The sequence below is a fragment of the Carcharodon carcharias genome, chromosome 30, assembly GCF_017639515.1.
Source record: "Carcharodon carcharias isolate sCarCar2 chromosome 30, sCarCar2.pri, whole genome shotgun sequence".
Classification (NCBI taxonomy): domain Eukaryota; kingdom Metazoa; phylum Chordata; class Chondrichthyes; order Lamniformes; family Lamnidae; genus Carcharodon; species Carcharodon carcharias.
In genome coordinates, this window is record NC_054496.1 from 25,965,088 (window position 1) to 25,978,852 (window position 13,765).

General features: G+C 41.9%; 1 protein-coding gene across 4 annotated transcripts in view; it reads left to right on the plus strand.

Moving 5' to 3' along the window:
- LOC121271287 (cAMP-dependent protein kinase catalytic subunit alpha-like) overlaps positions 1 to 4,603 on the plus strand; it is a 157,971-nt gene extending 153,368 nt beyond the window's left edge. For all 4 annotated transcript variants that reach the window (XM_041177164.1, XM_041177163.1, XM_041177165.1 and 1 more), the window contains exons 9-10: positions 2,603 to 2,767; positions 4,097 to 4,603. In XM_041177164.1, coding sequence (XP_041033098.1) covers positions 2,603 to 2,767; positions 4,097 to 4,222 — 291 coding nt within the window. In that variant the 3' untranslated portion in view covers positions 4,223 to 4,603. The remainder of the gene's footprint in view (positions 1 to 2,602; positions 2,768 to 4,096) is intronic.
- The last annotated feature ends 9,162 nt before the right edge of the window (positions 4,604 to 13,765 follow it).

The following is a 13,765-nucleotide window of genomic DNA, read 5'->3' on the forward strand; positions in this document are numbered from 1 at the left end:
TGGGAGATGAAGAGGAGTTACTTGGCTTAATGTCTCTGAGGTACAATGCTCAAATTGTTCAGCACCACAGTGGACAATGTACTTCAGCCCTGGAATGAAACTTCTAACTGGAGAATGCTACCTCTGAACTACATTGTCACTGCTTTTGATAAGGACTTTGACTAATCAAGAGTCATACCCTAATTATAGATGAAATGAAAGGAAAGAGGATAGTAATATTAGATTTTCATGATGAGGGAAAATGTGTGCCTTGGAACATAGGAAATAGGAGCAGGAGTCGGCCATTCAGCCTGTCATGTCTGTTCCACTACTCAAACAGATCATGGCTGATCAGCTACCTCTACGTTGTTTCCACTACCACTACCACCCCCCCCCACCCCCCCCCAAATCCCTCGATGCCATTCATATCCAGAAATTTGTCAATTTCTGTCTTGAACATGTTCAATGACTGAGCTTCCACAGCCCTCTGGGATAGAGAATTCCAAAGATTCACTGCCCTCTGAGTGAAGAAATTCCTCCTCATCTCAATCTTAAATGGCCTGCCCCTTTATTCTGAGAAATTGGTGACCACTATGATGAAGTGTCATTTTGGGCATGCCACTTTTCTGATGAGACATTAAACTAGTGACCTTCTTGTCTGTTCAAGTGGATGTAAAAGATTCCATGGTGTTATTTGAAGATCAGAGCAGCTGTCCGGGTCTCCTGGCCAACTTTTATACTTTAACCATAAACCTTAATAAAAAAAAAGGTTAATTTAACTGATCGTTTATTTCATTGTTGTTTGTGGAGCCATGCTGTGTGCACAGTAGTTGATGCATTTCTAGTTCCTACACTTCAAAGCTACATCATTGGCTGTGAAGCACTTTGGGATATTTTCTAGATCACAGAATGACTAAATGTGAAAGGCACTATATGAATGCAGGTTTATTCTTCTTAATGCAACTTGTTGGAAGAAATGGACACCGAGACAAACACATTTTAACCTACCCCCACAGAGTTTGCTCTGACTACCCGATGTCACCTACTAAGCGACAGAAGCCCATTATCCTGCATGGTAATTTTTTGCCATCCAAGAGGGAAAAGATAGGTTAGGTCTCGATCCAGGCACATGTCCGGATGAAGCAAGTTCTGCTTATGTGCCTTTGTATCATTGTATCACGTACCTTTGATAGCTTCTTGCTATCTGTGTGTTAACAGTGTTGAGTGCTGAATTCCTTAGTGGGACACATGCTTCAAAATGCTTATTCCTGGGGTCAGGGCAATATGAGTATGAGCATCGCCCTCTTACCTTTCGCAGCTGGTCTGATTGAATGAAAGTCTCCTATCTTTTACCTGAATGGTTTGTATGGTCGTATTGTGTGTGTGTGTATATATATATATATATACATATATATATATAGGCCAATTATCTTAACGTCAGTGGTAGGAAAAATAATGGAATCCTTGCTCAAAGATGTGATAGGAAAACTTCTAGAAACTGAAAATATAATACCATAGTCAGTACAGATTTCAAAAAAGATCATGTTTAACTAACCTTTTTGAATAGTTTGAAGAAGTAACAGAAAGGGTAGATAACGATAATGCAGTAGACATAATATATTTAGAATTCCAAAAGGCCTTTGATAAGGTACCTTATAGGCAACTCATGACTAAGGTCAGAAATGTGGACACAGGAGACAAGTAATAGAATGGATAGCACCCTGGCTATAAAACAGAGAACTGTGGTTAAAGGTAGTTAATTAGACTGCTAAAACTGAGAAATAGTGTTCCACAGGGATTGTTCCTAGAACCACAGCTATTCACCATCTACATTAATGATTTGGACTTAGGGATTGGAAGTACAAATTCAAAATTTGTGGATGACACCAAATTTGGGGGGTGGTTGGTGTCATTGGGTGAATTTGGAGAACTATAGCAAAATATAGGAAGGCATTAATAAACTTATAGGATCGGTGAGTCATTGGTAAATGAACATCAGTGTGGATAAGTATAAGGTGATATATTCTGGTAGGATGAATAGGGAGGCCACATGCTTGTTTAAAAAAAAAAATCCTTTGCCCACATCATAAAGTCATTGTGGCACAGAAAGAGGCTGTTCAGCCCATCAGGTCCATGCTGTATCTCCTAGCCTGGGTGTCCTACCCCGGCAGTGGCCATGGCATTGGATCATCAATCTCCCCAAAATTATAAGTCACAATCTGGTTGAAAAGTAAATACCCACACAGTTACTCTTGTGCGCTGCCTCTGGGCCTTCAAGGTGCTCTAAGGTGAGGTATGGAACTGCGATGCACTGAAGCAGCACCCCGTCCAAATAGCTAGAGTTTAACACTCACACTGAAGACTATAATTTGTGACCCCCAGCCGCAATGAGGTTCCCCCTCCCCCTACCCCAGTCCACCACAAACAAGTATCAAAGTCGCCCCGTGTTGCTCACAGTTTTCTATCCATTGAACTCACAGTATATCACTGCGTGTGCCAAATCAGAAAATCTGCCCTTAATATAATTTCCATTCCCCCCCCCCCACCTCTGCATTTTGCCGAGCACCTAATGTTACATGAATCTAAGTCATGCCCACCTAACAGATTAACGTTTCTTTTTCAGGTGCGGTTTCCATCTCATTTCAGTTCAGACCTAAAAGACCTGCTTCGGAACCTGTTGCAGGTTGATCTGACCAAACGGTTTGGTAATCTTAGAAACGGTGTCGGTGACATCAAGAACCATAAGTGGTTTGTCAACACAGACTGGATCTCCATCTACAAAAGAAAGGTACCCTAGCCAGTCAGGACCTGTTTCTCAGAGAGTGGGATATCCGGGGATTGTGCCTTGTGCAGCTGTTTACTATGACAGGGTGGTGTATTCCAGCAGAGACTTCAAACCTCATCACTTATTTGTGACGAGTTCAGTCACACAAATGTTGTCGAGACTCTCCTACTCACAATCTGTTTTCCTCTCTATATATTGTTGGCTGTCTACTCATTACTCTTAGCCTCTTTTCTCTGTATAGATATGCACACAAGCATTCTGTTTGTGGTTAGCGGGCATCTAATGCATGTGGAAACCTGCTCCCATGGTTCCAAAATGGATGGGGGTTTCCGTTTACCTAACAAAGTGCTTACTGTCCCCATACACACCCACTCTGTTTACCTAACTCAACCTGCATTGGGTTCTTGCTTCAGTGAAGTAAGTCCCAATGTAAACTCCTTTACACGCAAAATGCAGGGATGCATGGTTACTACTGGAAATTTCCATTGTCATATTTGTCCTACAGATTAGCTTCAATTAGCCAGAGGCATCCAATGTTACATTCTCTCTAACTGAAGGACTAATGTTTTATTTTATACAGTACTGCTCAAGCTAAGAAAAGGTGTTACAATATGTTTTTGTATTGAAATTAATGTTTATATCCAGGGCTGTAATCTTAAGGCTCTAATGATAAAGAGTGTGTGGCATGTCGCACATGGATTTTGGGGTGCATCTGGTGGCCAGGTGGCACAGTCAAGTTGTTGCAGCTAATGTGCAATGTCAGAGCATAGAACAATAGCCGTATTTTTTTTTTCATTCATTCACTGACCAGACCAGCATTTATTGCCCATCCCTAATTGACCTCGAGAAACTGAGTGGCTTCCTAGGCCATTTCAGAGTCAATCACATTGCTGTGGATCTGAAATCACATGTAGGCCAGATTTCCTTTCCCTAAAGGACATTAGTGAACCAGATGGGGTTTTATAACAATCAACAATGGTTTCATGGTCATAATTGGACTTTTAGTTCAGTTCTAATTCCACCATCTGCCATGATGGGATTCGAACGCGGGTCCCCAGAGCATTACCTTGGGCTCTGGATTACTAGTCCCCAGTGACAATATCACTAAGCCACTGCCTCCCCATTACATTGTACTGGCTGTGGTATGTTTTGGTGGGGAAGGGAGGCTTAGTTCAATGCGCGTATTTCGGGTGTCAGATGAGGACCATTTGCTGTGACTTATCATACTCTAATTACAGTGGAGAGTCGCGGTGAATAGCTTTCGGTATATGTGTGCCATAATAACTCCATGACTGCAATGTAATTTAAATTAGTTTCTGTTCCTTTCCTCAGGAGGAACCTCCTTTTAAACCCAAGATGAGAGGCCCTGGGGACACCAGTAACTTTGACGACTATGAAGAGGAGGCAATCCGCATTTCTCTCACAGAGAAATATTCTAAGGAATTTGCTGAGTTCTAGAAAATGAAATGAGACGAAGCTGTAAAATGACTGGGAAACTTGATACTCGGCCGGAAAGGAAAGGAGGCACTGTTTGGATGGGAGCCCAAACTGTTGTATTTACTGAAAACTTGTGTTAAGTCTGTGCATTCCACCAGGTGGAGTCCTATCTTGCCGTGACTTAGAAGGGCCTGGCCCACTTTCCCTTATATGGACTGCTCCTGCGAATCCTGAGGTTTTCCAGATAGTCACTACTCCCAATGACACACTAAACTTCTCTTTTTTGCCGCCTTCCAATAAGCATTTGTATCTCATTGTGTCTGAATGTTATATATGTTCTGTGTTTTAAAAGATATTTTACTTATACATTAAAGCCCTTTAGTTTTTCTTTTTTAAAATGTATTTCCGAGTGAAGGGACTACTTTTCCATCTCTGATCTGACCACAGAGTCACTAAATTGTAAGCTTGATCTTCTTCTACACCAGTTTCACTCATTTTGTGCAACTTCAGAGCTGGCCTGGACAGAAATATTGTTAAGTGTGCACCACCTCTGGAGTTGATTCCTCTACACACTCACTCATGTCTCTCGTGAGTTTCTGTATTTAACACTTTTAGGGTCTCACATTTAAGCAACAGATATTTGTGTGGGTGAATTAGCAATATAGCATCAGCCACAGTGCTTACGTGGCTTTCACATTTCTTCAAACTCGAGATTGAAGTGCTTGCTTTATTATAGATTCTGTAAGTCTCCTGGTGGGCGTAAAAGACCCCCATGACACTATTTTAAAAAAGAGAGGTGAGTTCTCCTCAGAGTCCTGGCCACTGTTTATTCTTCAGCCAATCTCACTGAACAGATTGTCTGGTCATTATTACATTATTGTTTATGGGAGCTTGCTATGGACAAATTGGCTGCTGTGCTTCCTACATTGCACCAGTTGACTACACTTTTTTTTAAAAAAAAAGTTCTGCATTGCTGCAGAGCACTTAGCGACTTCCTGAAGTTGTGTAAGAAGCTATAGAAATTATAAGAGGGTAGAATGAGCAAATTCGCATCCAACTACCAGACCTGAGCAGCAAAAAGCCATTTGGCCAATCAAAACCTGCTCCTTCCCTCTCCCTCCTATCTCATTGCCAAGACGTTGTTTCTGTCCGTGTTCAGGTTCATGGGCCCAAACGCAGAGGAGAATTGGCTGTCCCATGCAGATCTCACCTTCAGTAGAGTGGTACACTAAAGGTGTAAATGAGAAATGGGCAGCTGTAAAGATGCAATCTGGCAGGAACAGTTGGGAAAAAACCCTCTATCTGAAGTTAAATATTAGAACAGGTCATGAATCTGCGCCTACAAATAGGTGGGTGGAATTCTTACTGAATGCTGATGGCCCTTTCCGCTGTTATTTGAGCTTCATCCTATGGCGTATCGTCCTATGATTCTAGAGCATCATTCCTTTTGCATTAAAAGCTGGGTAATCAAACTGTCACAAAACTCTCAGTTCCTCAGCAGACAAGGAAAATGGTTAAAAGTCGAACGTTCTGCATTGTGAAACATAAGGTTTTCCATGCCTTGGAAAGTCAGACTTTTGTAAAAGTCCACGTGCTTCAATCGGTTGGCTTTACATCTGTTTTGTGGGCAGCTCATGTTGGCCTCTGGTTTGTGTCTCCTCCAAGATGCACAAGAATGCTCACAGTGTCTGTTGCACTATCTTCATATCTTCTTACAATATATATAAGTATCATTATATTGTGTTTTGGAAGCATCATATTACTTCCAAAGGTGTAATTTGTTCGAACTCCGAGGGAAAGCTGGACACGACTGTTGCATCTCAAAGAAGGTTAACATGGCAACAAGTCTCAGGTGTATCGAGTACCATGATACAGGAACATTTTTCCAGTTCTCAAACAGAGAGAACTCACTGGTGCAAATATGGGGGTAACCAACCGAGGATATGTTGGTTAGGCTTCTATGAACTATGCCGAAGAGACATTGTGCTTGGAAATGCGGACTTCAGCTTTCACTAATGTAGCCGCTATCACATGAGATATGTTTTTGGTTCTCTGTCTCGTGGTAGTATAGGAATCGGCACTTAAAGGAGAAAATTGGATGTGCATGCAACTATTGAAAATATTGACAATATTCACAAGCGTGGCTGCATTGAGAGTATAAAACTGAGGGAAAATAAAAGTTGATTTTCTTGCACAATCAGATCACCCCAAGAAGGGCTTCTGATGAAAGATCATCAACCTGAAGAGTTAACTCTCCACAGATGCTGCCAGACCTGTTAAGTATTTCCAGGGTTTCCTGTTTTTTTTATTTCAGATTTACAGCATCCGTAATAGTTTGCTATTGCACATCAATCTGTGCTTTTCTGAAGTCCCAGCTCTCTCAGCCTATCTTGATGGCTAAAATTCTTCAATCCAGTAATGTTCCTCTGAACCCTTTCCAAAACCTCAGTATCACCCACTATGAAAGGAGACTAAAACTGGACATGGTATTCTAACTGAGGCCAAAACAAGGCCCTACAAAATAGTAGACATTGTCTTATAGTCAAGTGTCCTCAATACACCCTTGTACCCTACTCGCTTTAGGTATTGCTCATGTACCTTTAGAAATCAATGTACTGACTGCTCAAATCTATCTCCCTCCATGGGCTATGGCACTTTTCCCTGAAGGATTGTACATATGTTCAGCAGTCACTCTGCCCACGTGCCTAACACTGCATTAGGTTAAATATAATTTGTCAGTCATGAGCCCGATTGCCCTAGGGATCCAGATCTGCTTGTAGATTAGTACTTCTGCTAACCCAATGATCTTTTGTAAACTGTCCGTGATCATCCGTCAATCCGGTCTTGACGGCTCTGCAGCTCTTCACATTACTGAGAAAAGCTTTCCCCATCACTTCCACAGTTGTCTCCAATCCTCTTTTCCATTTGCCTTTCGTCTGATCCAAGAGCAGCCTCACTTTCCTTTAGCTTTTTACTTGCATTTATCTGGCACCTTTCACAAGATCAGAGCATTCCAAAGTGCTTAACAGCCAATGGAGTACTTTTGACATGTAATTACTGTTGTGATGTAGTAACCAATTTACCCACAGCAAGCTCTCATAAACAGCAATGAAATAAAGGGTTAGATAATCAGTTTTAGAAATGTGGATTCATCTGAAAGCTGGTATCTAAAAAATTCAGCACTCCCTCAGTACTGCTCTAAATTGCCAGTCTAGATGAAATGCTCAAATCTTTGAACTGGAACTTCAAATCACAACTTCTAATTCAGAGGTGAGACTGCAATCACGGTACCACTGCTAACAACTAAGGATATGTTGAATGGATTCTTCAAAGAAAGAGCATAGACGAATTTCAGTTGAGTGATATGGGACATATAGAAATTAATAAAAACTTATGCAGAAACTAGACTAAAATATCTACAAAATTTATGGGCTAGAAGGGACACAGTAAAAAGTTCAAGGTTTCCAATGAAGTATAAGATGCTTTTGTTTATGATTTCCTTACCTCAAAAAGATACCACAATTGTTCGAGTTGAGAATAGCAAATATTAGCCTAATGTCCAAACAGAGGGGTAAAAAAAACTGAGGGGATTCTAGAGGACTTTGTAAATGAACATCTAATAATGACAAGTATTAAAGGGAGCAGTTAGCATGTTTTGTTAGCAGTAATGTGTCATGCCTCACAAACTTACCGGATCATTCAAGAGAAGGCTGAACTTGTGTGCGCTTAGATGTAATTTACTTTGTATTGTTAAAAAGTCATTCATAGAATCTTACTGAAGGAGGTCATGTATCCCATCATGCCTGTATCTTTGAAAGAGCTGTCTAAATAGTCTCACTTCCTCCCTGCTCCCCCTTGGCCCTGCATTTTTTTTCCCCTTCAAGCAGTTATCCAATTCCCTTTTCAAAGTTACTCTTGAATCTGCTCCGACCGTGCTGTCAGGCAGGTAGATTGGGAAATTTGATTAAGAGGTATGACATTAGATATGCAATGGCAAAATTTAAGGAAATACTCCATAATTCTTAAGGAATACACAATCCATTGAATAAAAACTCCACAGGGAAAATGATCCACCTGTGATAAGAGAGTCAGGATAGTATAAGAATAAAAGATAAGGCTTAAAGTATAATATTGGACCTGATGGCCTACTTACTAAAGTTTAAAAGAGATGGTGCGGAAATAGTAGATGCACAGGTCATGATCTTCTAAAATTCCCTAGATTCTGTAATGGAAGCAAATGTAACACCGGGATTCAAGGGAGGAGGGAGAAGAAAGGGAGCTCATGGGCCAGATGGCCTGACAGTCATCAGGAATATGCTGGAATCTATTATTAAGGAATCATTATTGTTTGGCATCAGTGTCAACATGGTTTTATGAAAAGGAAATATTGTTTGGAGATTTTTTGAGGATGTAATTAACTAGGTAGGTAAAGGAAAACCAGTGGATGTAGTGTATTTGGAGTTTGAAAAAGCATTCAATAAGGTGCAGCACAAGGAGTCATGGGGCCCAGCATGGATAGAAGATCTGTTAAAAGGCAGAAAACGGAGTAGGAAAAACAGGTCATTTTTGGTCGGTAGGCTGTTAGTAGTTGGTGCCTCAAAGATCAGTGCTGGGGCACAGCTATTAATGACTTAAGTGAAGGGACTGAATCTAATGTATCCAAGTTTACTGATGATGTAAAGCTGAATGGGGAAGTAAGCTGTAAGGAGAACACAAAGTGTCTACAAACGGATAGTTTAATTGGGCAGAAGGTGGCAGATAGAGGGGGGAGTTGAGGTTATTCACTTTGTTAAAAACAATTGGAAAAAAATGAATTTTTTTAAATGGTGAGAAATGATTACGTTTTAATGTTCATAGGGAGTTGAATGTCCTTGTACACAAAACAAAATGCCAACATGCAGGTACAACAATTAGGAAGCCTTTACTACAAAGGCATTACAAGAGTAAGGAAGTCTTGTTGCAACAGTACAGGATTTGAGTGAGACCACACCAGGAATATTGTGAATAGTTTTGGTCTCTGTACCTAAAGAAGGATATATTTGCCTTAGAGGGAGCACAGCGAAGGCTCACTAACTTGATTCTTGGAATGAGAAGGTGTCCTATAATGAGAAATTGAGTAGAATGGGCCTATACTTTATGGAGTTTAGAAGAATGAGAGATGATCTCTTTGAAACGTCACTGTAACCCCTGCCGCTAAATAGGAACTCAGCTTCCACTCCATCTGTCTGGGCATGCGCGATTTCTCCCACCGCTGGCATCACTGTTGTGAGTCCACTCCCCACTGTCCACTCTGCTGCTCCCTTTGCCACTCCCTCCAGCCCCCCACTCCTTGCGCCCCTCCCTCCTGCTGCCTGCTCTCTGCCATCCACTTCCTTGTCTTCGCTTCCCCGCAATCCACTCAGCTGTTCCCTTCTGCTTACCACGTGCTCTGGCCCCAACTTGAGCTTCTCTGGAGTTTAGAAGAATGAGAGGCGATCCCATTGAAACCTACAAAATTCTGAAGGGGCTTGATAGAGTAGACACTGAGAAATTGTTTCCACTGCCTGGGGAATCTAGAATACGGGAGCACAGTCTCAGGATAAGGAGCTGATTATTTAGGACTGAGATGAGGAGAAATTATTTCACTTAAAGGGTTGTGAATCTTTGGAATTCTCTGCCCCATAGGATTGTGAATGCTCCATTGTTGAATACATTTCAAGCTGGGATAGATAGATTTTGGTCTCTCGGAGAATTAAGGGATATGGGGAGCGGGTAGGAAAATAGAGTTGAAGCCTAAGATCAGCCATGATCGTATTGAATGGCAGAGCAAGCTCAACAGGCCATATGGTCTATTCCTGCTCCTATTACTTGTGTTCTTGTGGAGCGGTAGTGATGGGAGGTGAACAATGTGGAAGGTGGGAATGGGAGCAGCAAAGAGAGTTAGCAGGGGCAAGTGGGAAGTGAGCAGGAATGGTGAAGGAAAGGTGAGCAACACAGCAGGAGGGATCGAGAACAGCGTTCTTTACTCTCTTTGGTCTGCGCCTTCTTTGATGTGGGACAGTGGAGTTGGGGCTGAAGATCAGCAATGATCTTATTGAATGGCTGAGTGGGCTCAAAGCCATATTGTTTAGTCCCGCTCCTATTTCTCATGTTCTTATGTGCATCCACTGTCATAATTTGTTGCCTAAAGAAAATTCTCCACATTCAACAAGTTCAACATGAGATTAATAGTGGAGGACATTGGCTGTAGAAAATATGAAGTTCTCTATGTAGATTAAGAATTGCATTAGGAATTAAGGGTTCTAGATGCTTTACTTCCTTTATTATATGGTTATATGCTGAGGTGTTGCTCAAAGTATCTACTTGCATTCTGTCAATTGTCTTCGGACCTAAGACAGTTTAAGTGGAACTTATTTGCATGCATACCACCAGAGAGGTGCCGCTGTAGATCCAACATCTGCCAGGGTTACAACCTAAGCTGAGTTACACAATACTGTGAGAGCAGCATAGCTGCAGCAGCAATCACACATTGGAGCTTCAGACACTAGTGGGTATAACTCTGGTCTCTGAGTCAGAATGTTGTGAATTCAAGCCTCACTACAGAGACTTAAACACAAAATATAGGCTGATGTTACAGTACAGTTTTGAGGGTGTGCTACACTGTCAGAGGTACTGTCTTTCATGTGAGATGTTAAACTGCTGGCCTGTCTGCTCTCTTGTAGAAAATTGCATGACGCTATTTTGAAGAGCAGAGTTGTTCTCCCCGCTGTCCTGGCCAATATTTATCCCTCTACCAACCCCAATAAACAATTGGGCTGGTCAAATCTTAATGCTGTTTTGGGGCAGCCATGTGTCCTCCATTACATCAGTGACTGCACTTCAAAAGTATTTAATTGGCTGTAGTATACTTTGGGACATTGGGAGGCTGTAAAAGGCATTATAAAAATGCAATGATGCATACCATGAGGATTTCTGAATCACACAGCCGTCCTTCATTTTTACAGAGAAAAAGGATGTTTGGGAACCAGGTTATATACAGTGAGTCTTGCCAATTAGAGGCAGCAATGAAAGTTTTAATGAAACCACAAGTGTGATTCCCTGTAGCTCCTCCCAAGAATCGATGACTCAGCCAGAGGACTGATTGATAACTGGGCTCAAGAGGACTAGGGAAAGTAAACAGGGTTTTCGTTCCAATGCATCGCAGTGAATCAGATAAAAAACATTCCAGATAAGAAGCTCGATTTTACTCTGCCTTGTTTAAATGGAGGAATAACTGGCTTTACCACCTTTACCTCTCCAGTGACATGATGATGTTGGTTTGCAAGCTTTACATTGGGAGCGTAGCTCAGCTCAGGTGTAGCCTTACAGGGACCATGACCTTCCCATCAGTTGATTCTCCTACCTCAATTCAAAATGTTGGGACTTAGAAGTCCAAAGGTACAGCATCTTGTTAGTTACACAGGTATTTCCTACCCGCAGTTGGAAAGAGCTGCAGACGTGTAACTGAGTGATAATTGACTGAAGACATGGCCTAGGATTTCAAACAACTGTATTCCCTTGGTGCCTTTCCCTTGGGTATAATCTCTTATTTCTGCGCAGAGATTGTGCTAACTGGGGAGGACTGTAGCCTGTGTTGGAGCTTTGCTCCGATCTTACTGCACCTCAATGCAAAACAGTACATCGATTCTCCCCATATCAGCCAAACAGTCCAGGACCATTCAAAGATTAGCTAGTCCTCTCAATGAAAGGATTGGATTATTTCCTGCATCAGATATTATTGTCATAGCCTCTCAGGCAAGAGACAGAGAGGAATATGCAAGTAAGGTGGAGAGAATTACTTTCAAAATGGCAGCTTGTAAGCTTGTGACTCTGGCTACAAATATAAGTCTCAAAGCTTTTAAACCGGAGATGACCACTGGGGGAACCACTGAGGCCCCTAGCTGCAATTTGGCTTCTAGCCAGAGAGAATCTTGTGTGCATTGTTAGGAACGTGGTTGGTTGTTTAGGACAGGGCTCCATGCTTTGATAGGTGCATGCACACGTGCACCGTGCTCTCCCAACTAATAGAATTGTTAATGTACAGAGATTGGGAAGGCGAGAACTTATGTTCAGTTGAGGTGAGGTAAGTGGTGCCTTGGAGGTTCAATATACCTCGAGTACTTTGTATACCAAATTTGCTGACGCATTAGGTTTGCATACCATGCAGTGTCAAGCCCCAGATTTGCATTGTGAGTTTAATATTGATGTGAGCCGAGCTGAAGTATGTCTGACATAGGAATCTGAGCTGGTAGAGTTGGTGCTTCATCTGTTTCTCATACCTTTCATTACAGCAAAGTGGAGGCAGATATATTTGTTCTATTGTTGTACAAGAGACAAAAATGATGGAGTTAAAAACGTGAGAAATCAGAGCAGGAACCTCGAACCTGCTCTGCTGTATGACTTCAAACTCAGCTCTTCCTTTCTGCACTTTCCCTGTATTTCCTTGATTCCCTCATCAATCTCAGTCTTGAACATACTCAATAATTGAGCATTCCCAACCCGCTGGGGTAGAGAATTCCACAGCCCTCTGGGTGAAAAACTTCTCCTCATCTCAGTCCTAAATGGCCAAGCCCAGGGCCCGAGTCTGTGACAAAACTGACAGGATTAATGTATTGTCTTTACATACGTGACCCTGTCTCTGTAAATACCACCTTGCCCCTGCCTACTTGTAGATACTGCCTTCAACCCTGGTGCTGAGCAGGATGCAGAACCTCCCGAGACCCTTTATTCTGCAACGGATGATGTTACTGAAGCCAGATTACAGATGTTGTGATATAACCATGTGACTGGAAAAGGAAAATTCCCTAATCCCACCGCGCTGCCACAGTGTAGTCCTCCTTTTGAATATGACTCTTGCTAGGAGCACGGGCTTATTTTAATGGATTGATAAGGGTGACACTAGGACTACCAAACAAGAATCAGCACCACAAGTGCCCCTTTAAGAGCATCACCAATATAGGAAATAAGCATATGGTGCAATCAAACCAAAAATGTGCAAAAATAAGCAACAAAGCCGAAATGAACTAAATAATAATAATAATATCAGAGTCTCAGCCTCAAAAGTGCCACATTTAAAAAAAATTTATCAACAGGATGTGGGTTTCGCTGGCTGGGCCAGTATTTATTGCCCATCCCCAATTGCCCTTGAGAATGTGGGTGGTGAGCTGCCTTCTTGAACTGCTGCAGTCCATATGGTGTAGGTACACCCACAGTGAAGTTAGGGAGGGCATTCTGCTACTCCAGGGAAACACAGAATGCAGTGAAATAAAGGCAGGTATTCCAAGTGACATATCCCCTCCCTGTGGGTCACACCCATCATGGCCCTTTAGCCAAGACAAGCTGTGCTTAGCTTTCAAAGTCAGATGGGGTCAGATGCTTTCAGACAGTAATACACCAGATCAGTTAACATATTTCTAGGTACAAGAACAGAAATTTCTGGTACTACTCAGCAGGTCTGGTGGCATCTGTGGAGGGAGGAAGAGAGTTAACGTTTCAAGTCGAATATAACTTCTGATCTGAAGAAGAATCATATTTGATTCGCAACAT